The sequence below is a fragment of the Stegostoma tigrinum genome, chromosome 9 (assembly GCF_030684315.1).
Source record: "Stegostoma tigrinum isolate sSteTig4 chromosome 9, sSteTig4.hap1, whole genome shotgun sequence".
Taxonomy (NCBI): Eukaryota; Metazoa; Chordata; class Chondrichthyes; order Orectolobiformes; family Stegostomatidae; genus Stegostoma; species Stegostoma tigrinum.
In genome coordinates, this window is record NC_081362.1 from 83,071,095 (window position 1) to 83,085,200 (window position 14,106).

At 44.0% G+C, this 14,106-nt stretch overlaps 1 protein-coding gene across 2 annotated transcripts in view; it reads left to right on the forward strand.

Moving 5' to 3' along the window:
* Positions 1 to 11,820, forward strand: part of crim1 (cysteine rich transmembrane BMP regulator 1 (chordin-like)) — a 203,761-nt gene extending 191,941 nt beyond the window's left edge. Inside the window, exons 17-18 of one of the 2 annotated variants that reach the window (XM_048535897.2) lie at positions 5,922 to 6,098; positions 6,851 to 11,820. In XM_048535897.2, coding sequence (XP_048391854.1) covers positions 5,922 to 6,098; positions 6,851 to 6,865 — 192 coding nt within the window. In that variant the 3' untranslated portion in view covers positions 6,866 to 11,820. The remainder of the gene's footprint in view (positions 1 to 5,921; positions 6,099 to 6,850) is intronic. The other variant, XM_048535898.2, reaches the window with a different exon arrangement.
* Positions 11,821 to 14,106: the final 2,286 nt, after the last annotated feature.

Here is a 14,106-nt window from a genome sequence, read left to right on the forward strand (position 1 = left end):
AGGGATGATCATGAAATGACCATATCGTCATTAAAAACCCATCTGATTCATTGTTACCACTCAGGGAATCTGCCAGGTTTGGTGAGCCTAGCCTTCATGTTGACTCTTACTACCCTCATAATCTATCACTAGGTCATATCAAACTGCTGTATGCAAAGGGTGAGGCCGAATTAGGCTGGGGCTGTTTTTCCTAGAGCATTGGAGGTGACCTTGTAGAAATTTTAAAAATCATGGGGGGTATGGATAGGATGAATAGCCAAGGTCTTTTCCCCAGGGTAGCAGAGTCCAGAACTGGAGGGCATAGGTTTAAGGTGAGAGGGGAAAGATTTAAAAGGGACCAAAGGACAACTTTTTCACACAGAGGACGTGTACGGAATGAACTGCCAGAGGAAGTGGTGGAGGCTGGTACAGTTAAGCATTTAAAAGGCGTCTCAAAGGTTACATGAATAGGAAGGATTTAGAGGGATATGGGCCAAATGCTGACAATTGGTCTCATGGTATTATCACTGGATTGTTAATCCAGAGACCCTGATAGTGTTCTGGGAACCTGGGATTGCATCCCACCAGGGCAGCTGGTGGAATTTGAATTCAATAAATATTTGAAATTAAGAGCCCAATGATGACCATGAATCCATTGTCTATTGTCATAAAAATCCATCTGGTTCACTAACATCCTTTAGGGAAGGAAACGGCCATCCTTACCTGGCCTACATGTGGCTCCAGACTCACAGCAATGTGTTTGACTCATAAGAGCCCTCTGGGCAATTAGGGATGGGCGCTAATCACTGGCCTGGCCAGCGACGCCCTCATCCCGGGAATGAATAAAAGAGGAAAAAAAGGGACAAGATTAAATTAGGATATCTGATCGGCATTGATGAGATGGACAAAGGGATCTGAACCCTGCTGAACAGCTCTATGACTGTACTTAAGGATGGAAAATAAATGGCTTTGCCAGTGAAGTTCACATCCAAAGAGCAAAAAGGAATTTAACGCATGTGTTGACACAAGGTAGGCATGGAATCAGGGTCAGCTAAAATGCCCGTACAGGATCAGAGAGAAAGCTCAGAGGTAAATAATGGGCAAGTCTTCTACAGGATAACTGGTGCTCGTGGAACCCCACCCCAGTGGGGGAAACCTGCATTTTCAGAAGACGAAGAAGCCAGTAGGAATTAATTGCCAAATGAGAAATATCTTAATAAATGTGCCTGTGACACCATATTCCAAATTGAGTCTTCAGCCAAGTCATCGCCAGGTCTTTAAGAAAGTAGCACTTACAGTGTTGATTAGTAAAGTGGACCAAATCAGTAATACGCTGTGTAAAGTTATCATAAACATACCTATTCACGATTTTGAAACAAAATGAAGCGCTCAGAGCCAAGTCAAGTTCTTATGTGTACCTTCCAACATTTAAAGGATCATTCATTTGAAAAGAACTGTCAGACTGCATTTACTTTCTTCCCCTTTAACACCCACTGGTTAATTTTTTTTATTAATGAAATATTTATACTTTAAACAGAACACACAGATGACTTTGAAATAATTGACTGGAAAGCGTTACTGAGCCGAGCACTGAGAGAGAGAACTGAATTAACTCAAGGAGTTGATTGTTGCTGAATTACTCTAGGTTAATTACTGCATCTTGTTAATTCAGCTCCATTGCTCTTCAATAGCAATTACCTGAATGCACTTGGCAATCACTATTTAAGGAAAGCTCATAATAAGTAGCTGGGAGAAGAGGAAGGATGTGTGCAGCTTCTTAGTTCTTGGATACAAAAGGAGACGGATGGTGGATCATCTCAACCCTGATGTGGTAATTGTAATTTAGAGCAGAAACAGATCCCATCTGACACTCCAGTGCATTGATCAGGGAGTACCACACTGTTGGAGCTGCTGCCTTTCACATCAAATATTAAACTAAGGCCCCATCTTGGGATGATGTCAAAGGTCCCATTGTGTTTTACCAAGGGAGAGCAGGAGTGTTATCCTGAATCTTTTGGCAGTGTTTATCAAAAAAAACAGATTACTGGCTCATCACCAGATAGCTGTTTGTAGGAGTTTACAGAGTGCACACTTATCTATGACACTGTTTGCACTTCAGGACTGCTCAGGTGACTGCAAAACACCTAGAGGTGCCCAATAGCGGTGAAGGGTGCTATATAACTGCAAGTCTTTATTTCCCTTCATTTCAGTGTTTTACTGCAAGGTGTCAGTTGGATGCTGTCACAAATTAGAAGCATTCCTGGATTTGCATTGGCTCAGGAACCCCCATAATTGTTGCAGTTCTGAATTGCTGCCTTATCATTTATAAATATGGTGCATGTCGCTGAAATCTACCAACAAGGATGTGTCAGGTTCAAACTTTGGGATTGGATTGAGTCAGCTGTTCTCAGAAAACAAAACTGTATGCGGCATCTTGCAAGTTGGCTATTTGTTAAGAGCATGGTTTAGGACTCATTAGAATGTACTGTAAGAGAATCTGAGAGTTTAATGAGGGAAGAGTTAATCTTTAAAAATAAACAAGAACTAATGTAAATGGTACCTGTGAGCATTACTGAAACTAAAGGTAATTTGCTGTTTAATTAGAAGGTTCATTAAGGAGATAAATCCTTTCCCACCAAACCATCTATCCATCCTCTCACCTAATTCCACATTTATGTTCAGTCTGCTAGCACATGACTGCAGCATCCTATTCAGTCCTGGGATGAGCTTCAAACTCTATTACATCTAGAACAGAAACTGCTTATTCACATCACCATGGCCAAGGCTATCTCCGCTGTGCTGTTACCCTCCATTACAGCCAAGCTCCTTATCTGCTGTCCTATCATGCCAAAAATCAATTTCTCCAGCACTCTCCTCACCAGCCTCATGATGAGTACCTGATGAGAATGGCATGCTCTTCACACTGAGGGCAGCATTTTCTGTTTGGCCTCAGGACCCCAGTGTCAGAATCAAATGCAAGTCTCTACACCGTACCGTCAGGGACATCACTCAGCAGCAACTTTTTCAGGACTGGCTAGCGAATGGCTGAGGAGACACTTTCCAATTAATGCTCTCGAAGCAGAGAGGGCCAATAGGACACTCAGTTTCCCTCAGATCACCAGTTTTAATTGGCCCTTAGATTGATTCAACAAGCTGCCCCGCAGGCAGGTAGCTGTTCATGACCTAGTGTGGTCTCCAGGAGCTGGCCATGAGCCTGGACTGTGAGGAATGGAGACGATAGACCTGTAGTCCATATGGCAAATACCCTTCTTCCTTCCCTTCATGACCCCACCCCACACACTGGAACAGAAACCCCACCTCCTCACCTCTGTCTGTCCTTTCCTGTTCACCTGTCGTAGAATCATAACCGCAGAGCAGGAAGTCATTGATTCCACTTTTGCTTCTAATGGCTTTTTGAAACAGTTACATAAATTGTTCTCACTCCCCATTCAGTCTCTCCCACAGCCCTGCATTTTTTCTTTTTATAATTATGTATCCAGTTCCCTCTTGAAGTTCACGATCGAACCTGCTTCCACCGCATTTTAAGGCCAAGTGTAATGTCTTATCTCCTTTGTCTTTGCCTTTAGGCCCATCAACAGCCCTATCCTAGCCAACGTCCTCTGGCTTGCTGTTCCAGCCAATGTTCTTTGGTCCTGCCCACTTTGGTTTACTCTTGGATTCACTTTCAAACCTCCCCATTCTTCTGCAGCTGATAGGAATCCCTTCCATCTCTGAGAAGCAACATTGTTCTTGTTACTACTTTAAGGTCCTGTTCAAATGCACGTTGTTGACAATAAAAGTTGGTTCCTTGTCAAGAGGCAATGGGAGGTGGTGGTGTAGTTGGTAACGTTACCAGATTAACTATCCACAAACCTAGGCTAATGTTCTGAGGACATGGATTTGAATTCCATCATGGCAAATGGTTTAATTAGATTTAGTAGATTTAATTAGATATTAGTTTAAGGATGGTCACTGTCAGCATTTGTAACCACTGTCAATTGTCATAAAAACCCATCTGGTTGACTAACGTCCTTCAGGGCAAGGAATCTGCCATTCTTCCCTTGTCTGGCATAACTATAACTCTAGACCCACACAGAAATGTGACCTTAACTGCCCTCTGGGCAATTAGGAATGGGCAACAAATGCTGGCCCAACCAGAGATGCCCAAATCCCATGAATGAATTTTTAAAAAGAGCTTGGATAAACTGTAGCATTTGCTAAATTGGCCACTCTACGAAAACTTCCTTCATACTTACCTGTATAGAACCATCCAACTTAAGGGGAAGAAATCTGAGTCAACAGGGGGAAAGAATGAACAAGTAGGAGATCCACAGCAACAAAAAAACAAGTTAATTCCATGTGATAGTGTTTTGTGGAAAGAAAATTGCATTTATTACCCCATCCCTAACTGGCCTTAGGAAGGTGGCACTGAACCACTGCAGCATGTGTTAAAATGCGGATCAGATGTCAAAAAGATGGTAATATATAGTAATAGGAATGAGAGATAGAGAGATCAGGTTTTGATATGACCAAGTTGGTTCTTAAAGAGTAGCAAAAGTGATGAAAATGTATGTAAGAGACCAAAGCCATAATGCAGTCATCATATTCCAAAATGTCATATTAGTCGTATTTGTTACAGCTATAAACTGGTCTGTGTGAAAAAGATAAACACAGCAAGTCATTAATCTAAAGCCTGAAATGTAACATTTTATTCACTCGCTAGCCTGTGGTGATTGACTGCAATGAAACTGAGCGTAACAGGCAGCCAGTCCGACAGAACTCTGTTTCTGCCCAGGCCAAATTGTGCCCCAAGGTTTACTTTAGCATTGCATCTTGGCTCAGGAGGTTAGTCCCATTCTCAAACTAAGCTTCAAACTTGCCAGTAGTCCATTCAGAGAACTGGGCAATGTGATCATGATATTGGAATGCCAGTCCATTTCCTGCTCTCTGTCCCCTCTTTTTCTTTAGACGGGGGCTTGCCAATTGCCTGGCTCACTTCCTGTTCTGTGCCGTGTACCGCGTGCCCTGATGACACATACATCGGAAGAAGACTCCAGAGTCAAATTGTAGCCTTCGCTCAGGTCATGGACCTGAAATGGGGCAGCACTAGTGTTCCTGGGCATAGGGACAGCAAAATGACAACCTGGGTTCGTACTCCTGTCGCTGTCCAGCAATCCCACTGAGCATTGTTTGTGTGTGTATGGAGGGCAGGTTTGAAATTTGGCTCTGGCTCTCCAGCAGTAGGATAGTATGTGAGCACCGGGCATGAAATCTAAACTTATCAGTCCCACTCAGAGCTGGGCCAGTGTCAGTAATGTGCTAAAGGATCAGAGGTCAGGGTTCATGTGGTTTAATCAACTGGTTCCACTGCCCAAAGGCTGACCTGGTCAGAAGGGCAGCCTGACAAATGCAGTCAGTGTTAGGATGTCCAATAGCAGGGCTGACCCAAACAGGCATTCTTAGCTGGTGAAGCCAGAACCCTTCACCTATACATAGCCAGCCATTGTACCATTTAAAAGACACAGTTAATTCACGGCCAGGACCATTTAAATATTGAAGGTGCCAACAGAGAATCCCGATCCCTGACTCGGAACAGGTTGGCTCTCCATCCACATTCCCAGGTCCCAGTTGAAGGTGCAAGTGGACAGGGTAAGAGGCAGGATTTTTCAAGACCTTGACCACTACCACTCAATCCCCCAGGAGCATCAGACATTACTGTTTGGGAACAGAAGTGGGCAGATATTTTTGCAGTGTACACAGAGCCATTCCCCAGCACTATCAGGACAAGATCAAGATAGGGAATTGCTGCAGGATGGAATGTACATGTGAACAACAGCCAGAGAGATGGAAAATTGTAACCACGCAAACAAATTGGTGCACTTGGCGTTATGTTTGAGAGTTTGGGAATGACTCCAATTAAGTCTTGTTTCTCCCTCTAACAGCCCTCATGTCTGAACAACCAGCTGGTGTATGTGGACTGTAAGAAAGGAACCATGGTTCAGGTGGACAGCTCCCAGAGGATGCTGAGAATGGCAGACCCAGATTCCAGACACAGTGGTTTCTACAGCATGCCAAACACAAAGCAAAACAATTTACAAGTGGACAGCTTCTATCAAACGGTGTGAGACACCTCTCTATGCAGAAAGACTTTTTCTTTACCGCTACAAAAATACACAAAAAAATCACAAAAAAAACAGCTACAATTGTGCACTTGCTTAATGGACTGTATTGGGTTTGTGAATTCATGTACAGCTCTGAGACTTTAACAGGATGGGCTCCGTTTCACTCCTACAGTGTGCCAGAGAGAGAAAAAGAATCATTCCCGCTTTTCCTTGTGATATTTGACCAAAGTGTTTTCTTGAACACTTTAGCACCAAAGTTAAAGTTACTGTGGGTTTATCTGCATGTAATATATAGCTGTAGAGAGGAGAAGGACATTGTGTGGAAGGAGAATCCTTTCAGGTTGACTACCAAACAGCAACTTACCAAGTCTATAAACTCCTTAAGTTTTCTCACTCTCTGTACCCATTAATGACAAAGCCTAACCCACCGAAAACTAGAGAGAAAGAGCCCTTGGCATCAACGTCCTAGAGTGTGCCACAAGTACAAACTATCTAAAGTGTGTCAGCATGGTCCCAGGCCTACCATAAAGACAATGTTTTCTGTACACGTAGAAACTCGAAAAGATAATATGGATTTGTTTTTGGTTTTTGTTGCTGTTGTTTTTTAAGAGCATGGCAGATGTTAAGGGTGGGTTGACTGAGGCCATCTTAAAGTATATGTGTGCTGCTTTTTAATGGCCAGTTGGTTGGCAAGGACAGCGCAAGGCTGCGGCCTAAACTTCCTTTTTTTTTGTTTTGTATGATATTAGCACTGGATCATGTAAAGATACTACCAGAGATGAGGACAACCACAGCAGGCTTTTCCCTGAAAACCACCAGCCTCTCTGGTGGCTTCCTAAGAGTTTCGGAAGGTGGACTATAGAAGAAACTTTGTTGGACAAAGTTCCTGCTCGATATTGAACGAGAAAAAGACTGGGTTTTGTGCTTACTGGTATGCAGACTAGAGACTGCTTCCGTGATAGGAAGCTTCGTAATTATATATTACTCAAGCACCTTTTTTGAAGCTCAGAAAAAGGAGATTATGCTTTGTGAAACATTAGCATTATAGGAATATTTATGTTAATATATATTATGCTAAAACAAAAGTATTTGTACATATATATAATTTTCTATGTTTTCCTGTTTAATGTATTTATATCCTAGAGAGATTTTATCCAGTTTAAAAAAAAATTAGCTTAACAGTCATTCCATTTTAGTGCTTGATGGCTCACAGGACTCGCAAAAGGAAAGAGCATCTCATTTTACCTAAGATTTTGTGCCTTTTTGCTGATGGCTTCAGCACTGCTCTCACTACTTCTGATTTCAGCCTTCAAAGGGCTTTAAAGATCGCAAAATGGGTCTCACAGTTATCCATAATACAGTACCAATGCTTATCAATCTTGAATTTTTTCTCCCCCGTTTAAAAGTTAGTCTTTCTTTTGTCCAGCTACTATGTCATTGATTAGCTTGTACAGCTTATTGTGTCAGTCTGTTGTTTGATTCCTGTTGCAATTTAACCATAAGGATATTATGCACTGGGCAGCATTTTCTTTGGTTCCTACTATAAACAGTGTGCTTTGTATTTGTTTGTCTTTTTTTCCTCCACTTGCAGAAGTTCTGACGGGCAGTTTTTCTCTTCCCAGAATGCACCAGGACCTCTATTTGTAAAATAAAATAATAGAAGCTGTATTCCCCAGTGGCAGAGTGAATAAAATGGAGAGCCTGGTGCAGAGCTTAGCACACAGGACAAGGTGGTCCCAGTCTGAATTCTCAGGCTATGCTCTAAGGTGCCCCTGTCGGCTCGGGCGTTGGTAAGGGAGCCAGTGAATGGCCTCATGGCTCTCCCAGGTTCAGGAGGGAATGATTTAACCGATGTCCCTGCTCCTTCACGCCCCACCTGCGGGCAAGGACAGGATCAGGCTCAGCTTTCATCGGAGACCAGAATACTGCAGGTGCTGCTGGAAACCTGAACTAAGAACAGAAGACGCTGGAGATACTTTGCGGGGTGATGCCAGTGTTTGTGGAGAGAAACAGAAGGGTGGATTTTACTCCCTTCCCAGCCCTCACTGCTGTATTTGAAGGCAGGGCTAGGGGAGGGGTGATGTACAGGGGAGAATGTAAGATGGACAGCTGGCCTGCCCATTCCTCCTGACCTGTCTCCCACATTACAGCAGTTAGGGACGGTATCAGACAGCCAAGCCACCTTCGGGTCTCTTGAGACCCTCAAGTTCCAAACAGTGGCCAACAAAGGCCCTCATTCTGTTACATCGTGCTGTTGTTTTATGTGTTCCCAGAGGCAAGGATATCTGCACTTCGTACACAAAATCTTCTCCCCCTTACCCCGGGAGAAGGGTGGAGGTGACACTTAATTAGGCAGGTAGCATATCCGAATCCTTCCATACCCCAGGGTCTTGATTCCAGGGGAAAGCCCACTGGGTAGCCTTGCCACTGCCTGATTAGGATGTGATTCTGTGGGCCGGAAGAGACAAAGTGGGTTTCTCACCAGCCAACCCTGATGATTTCAATGCCTTCTTTCCCCCCACCACTGTCTGAACTAATATCCCCATCAATCACATTTCTGTCCCACCCCTGCCTCAATAAAACCTCTAGCCCCAACAGTTCAGCCTTGAGGCCTCCATTCACACGTGTTATTTAAATTGTACTCCCCCTGCTTTTGATGCTGAGTGAAATCCTCCCTTTTTTTCCCTCTCTGCGATGGTGTCTGTCATCACTCCCTCAAATGCAACAGGCACAGGCTTCCACCCATTTATCCCTTGTGCAGTTTCGGTATTAATCACTGGATCTGACTGAACTGCACAAAGTATAATTGACCCGGCTCTTTGTTGTCAAAACGATCCCAGCTCCACAATTCACATTTCCGTCCAAAGGGAACTTTGGATTATTTCCTCCATGAACTATTGGCCTGTCTTAAGCCACTTCAAACCCACCTCCAACAAGCACAAAAGAGCTCATGGACTTTGTCAGGAAATTGGAGCCCATTTATTGAGTTGTGTCTGCTGCATTGTCCCCCTTCGTCTGTCCATTAAGCTGAAGAACACCACACCCTGCTCCCCCAATGCCTCCACCTGAAGCACGATGAAGCCTGTCTCAGGTGAGCGAACAACAACACGCTCAGTTAGACATAACTCTGTATACAAGGGATGGTAAAACAGGTCATCTTCTGGAACCCTGCACACTCAAGTCTCAGTTCCATGTGATCTAAACCACTTAACTCCTTATGCACATGCTCAGGAGTTGTTCTTAGAGTAAAGGTATAGTTAACCCTCTACTCCACACTGCCCTTGCCTTGAACTCATATCTTCCAATTTTTTCTTTTAGTTCTCATTATGCCACCTCTGAGCCCACCTTGTCCCTGAGAGCAACCACCTGCTCTCTCAATCTAGTTCTTACAGAACAGCTTCCTTTACTTACATTCGCATCAGCAAGCATTGTATGTGGTTCCCTCTCTTCAGGATTGCTAACCCACTTGCGGGGGTCCCTTCCCTGAAAAACATTTCCTTGAACTCCCCCACCCCTAGCGTCTTTGATAGCTGCCACCCCATCTTGAACTTCCCTTTCCACTGAGAGGTCCAAGTAAGTGTGGTCACCCCGGTCTTCCACCCCGACCTAGCTCCAAGGGGCTGAATGCTACAGGCCACTCACCGATAAGACAGTAGAGCAGGTGGAGCCAGGAGAGGGTGAGCTGCTGCCTGTCTATCCAACCCTGCCCCAAACAAAATTTCAGGGAACAGCAGGAATGGGGGTGGACTGAGTGTGTCGCCCATCATTGTGCCAATCGAAGCTCTTAAGTGGGCATTTAATGCCACATATAAGGCCTGGTCTTCCCTTAACCCCTGGCCAGCTCTTTACATAATGGCTGGCAGGAGAGACCTGTAGACTGGCAGATTAAATCCTGCACACTGCTAGCTGGTAGAATTGTAGAGCTTGTGTCAATGTGCCCTGTGTCTATCAGAGACCTCCTTCCTCTCCCACCGCTCGACCCCTCGCTGGGACCTGTCAGCTTGCTGGTCCAAGAGTAATCCCACAGCTACTTGTATATTCAGATCCATCGCTGACTTGTCACCTCCTGCCCTTCCTATAGCACCCACGGGTGCTCAACACTCCTGCTTGGCATCGCCAGTGAACAGAGATGTTGGTCAATGCAGTGGAGCTTGAACCTGGAGGTGGGGGTGGATTGGGGGGAAGACTACCCCACCCCTCACCCTCCTCCTCTCCCACACACTAGTTAAAGGGCCAAAAAGTGGAAGTGAGGTCCAGGGAGCCTAAACTGCAATGTGACCCATCAGAGTTTGCGTTCCTCCAACTCTGACCTCGATGCACTCCCCCACCCCCCCACCCCCGCCAACCCCACTCCATCCATTATCCCCAGAATTGGTGGCTGTGCGTTCCGCTACGTTACCCACGCCATCTGTCTTCTCTCCCCAATGCACTCCTTGAAACCTACCTCTTTGACAAAACATTTAATCGCCCTTTTCAAACTCCCTTCCTTTCAATTATTGTCCAACTAATTTCCTATGAAGCACCAACAGCGCTACTTTTATTTTGCCCTGTCATAAAGGTGCTATGCAAATGCAGGTTGTTGAGTGAAAGTGATTTATTTGCTCCATTTAAGTATGTATTATGGGTAATTGTGAAGCTCTCCAGATGGCATTGAAAGGCATCACCAACAGACTTTGAGGGAGAGAGAGAGATACAAAGTAAATGACATGGTTCCTGGTACTGAAAAGTTACTAATAAAAGAACTACTGGAATGTTTGCATTGATAAGCTGGACTTTTTTTTGTAGTATGCCTATTAGTGGTTATAACTTACTAAATGTATTAAAAACAAAAGACAGGTCTTGGCACTTTTTGTACTAATTAGCCCTTTTTTGTGTAATACCTTTTTAAAGTGCTTTCATGAGAAAAACCATTTCCCAGTTTGCTTTAATGTGAAAACATTTGTACTTGTGTTTCGTAGTGGAATTCTCAAGTATTGTTGTAGATACTTGGGGTCGAAGCTTGCTGAACTTGAAGCTGAAAAAAAGTCTAATTTATTGTTTGACCTAATTTATTAATCTGAAGATTAATGAAAAGTTAGAACATCGCAAGATGTACAGTTTTTTTGCGCTATTTGTACGGAAGGAAAAGAAAGGTGATCTGGTTTAATTAAGGGTCGAGATTTTTTCCTGTCTACGTGACTGTTTCATTGTTCCCACCCAGTGATGGTTATCTCTTGAAACTTGTTTTCTTCGCTGTCTGTACCCCCACTTTCTCCCCTGCCATCCCGTTCCCGACTCTCCCCACTTGTATATGGGAATGGAATTCTTCTTGTATGATCAAGCCCAATCGTTTATTCCTTTCCCAACCAAAAGAATTGTGTTGAGAATTTTTTTAACAGGTATTATTTCACTACTTGTTCTTATTTTTGTGACTGTGGTTGAATTTTGAAGATGACATTAATAAAAAAGAACTAACAGGATGCAGGACATATGGGGTAAGATGCTTTTTTAAAAAAATATGAGGGGAAGAAAGATTGCTGTCCACTACGTACTGTATCCATTACACTCTTGTACTTTGGTTACTGTTGTGCTAATGTAAGATAATGCAACATATTTCTAAAATAGATGCGTATGTGGCACTTGGAGTGCACTGCAGTTCCGCAGTTTGCTTGTTTACTTTTTTTTAAATGTAAGGCATTTTCTTGTAAATTCGCTCTTGACAGCACAATAAACATCGTTAAACCCACTCTCCCTGTTTATTGTTATGATCCTGGCCAAGCCTGAATTTACATTGGGAATGTAAAGGCAAATGCAGCGACCTGAGCAAAAGGTTGCATTTATCAAATAGTGTTGGGCTCATCTGACAGTCGACCAGACAGACAATCTTTCACAAAAGGGACTGTGGAGCTGAGCAAAATGACTTTTGCTTCTTTCCTTCAGATGAAACATCAATCCGGACATCTCTTCTGCCTGAATTAAAGTTGATGGAAGCACTCAGCATCAGTGGAGATGTGAACAGTTAACAGGTCAGATCTGTGGCCTTTGGTCAAGACCCACTTCTGTAATGTTGGGTAGATCTAAGGATTTGAATCACAATCAGAATCCACAGAGAATATGTTGGAGCTGGAGACGGTTGCTAACGTAGCAGGGAAAAGTGGTTTGGTAGATACCTGACCAGACACACGAAGGAGGGAGCAATGAGGGTGAGCAAGGTGGAAGAGACAACTGGAAATCCTGTCAGAGAAAAGCGTGCTAGCTGTTCATGGTAGACATTCCTACAAGAAACACAGTGTTCAGTTAATGTCACAGACCTAGAATGTTAACTCTACTTCTCTTCCTACAGATGCTGGCTGATCTGAGCATTTCCAGAATTTTCTGCTTCTGTTTTCAGCTATCCAGTTCATTTCGCAGTATTTTGCTTTCTCTAGTCTGTCTCTTGAGATGAGCATTGAAGACCAGAGAGATTGCCTGCCCAACGTTCTCACCTCAACCAGAAATACATTAAAGGCCCCGAAATTCAAAAGGTGTTTGGATTAGAGGACAAGGAAATGAAGTGTGCATTGACCATAGACAAGTGACTTGGAGAGGATATTTTGAGTAATTTGGCTGGTGTTATGGGTAGAGCATAAGAGAACATTCCATCCAACAGCAACCCACAAAAGCTGCTTTGACAACACCTTCAGAACCCAGAACCTCTCCAATCTAGAAGGACAAGGGCAGTAGCTGCAGGAGAACACCACTACCTGCAAGTTCACCTCCAAGCCACGTATAATCCTCAGTTGGTTCCTTCATTGATGCTGGTCAAAATCCTGAAACTCCCTACCCAAGAGCATTGTGGGTTTATCCGAACCAAAGGAGCTGCAGCAGTTCTAAAAGGCAGCTCACCACCACCTTCTCCAATGACAACTAGGGACTGTCAGTGAATGGGAGCCCAGCCAGTGATGCACATATCCCATAAAGGAATAAGAAAAGTGCCCTAGGATCTTGTTTGCTGGCATTCATCTCCCTTGCATCCTTTTTTCCATTGGCGAGAATAGGATCTCCCACCATCTGTTTAAGATCTCCTCACATGACACCAAGGAACTAGTGAATCTGCTGTAATCATGACAGCCTTATTTTCCTGAGCAACCTCTCCTTTGTCTGCAGCCAGAAGGCATTCCTCAGAGATACCAACTGTCTTGAGGTAAAGTTCAGTTTTGTGCCCTTCATGCAGCCAGTACAGGTCAACATTGCAAGCCTGACTGATGAAAATCAGTCTGAAGCATCAATAATAATGTGGTGCCTGACTGGGCTGGCATTCTGCCCGACCCCCTGGTTTCCAGATTAATTAGTAATTTCATCTCTATTCAATGATCATTCCTCTCATTCAATAGTTAACTGCACTTCAATAAAAGAATGAATATCTGTGAAGCACCTTCAGACATTTTCATAGGATGAAACTTCATGTACACACGTACTCACCAACATTCTACCTCTTGTATTTTACACAGTTAGAGATATTGGACTGAATCTTGCAGTTTTTTTGGCCAAGTGCAAACCATGTTAAGATTTTTTTCAGGAATTCTCACTGCGAGCCCTGGCGAGTTCTCTTGCCATTTATTACCAAACTCACTGCATTACCTGCCTGCCCCACCCTTACGGAGTCCTTCGTATCCTATTCTAGTGCCATCTTACCATTAGCTGTTCCCAGAATTCGCCACACATTGAATATCTGTCGTGAGACTGGTATCCCTTTTGCCAAAACCATCTTTAAAAGTCGTCATACCACCGTACAAACCCGGTAAGACCAGAGCCTCCCCGCACTGTTCCTGATATTAGCCCCGTACACAGCAAACAAGGGGTAGTTCTGCTGTGCCTTCTGAAGGATCGGGAACATTTGCTGGACAGAGTGGTGCTGCCACAGGACATTCATCATCCCAGGACCAGCAGAGGAGGCCATGACCCCAGGCCAATGCCAACTGGTCTGAGTTTGTCCAAACTACCCCTTTGCACCCCACTCCCCCCAACCTGGTCACTGCAGTCTCAG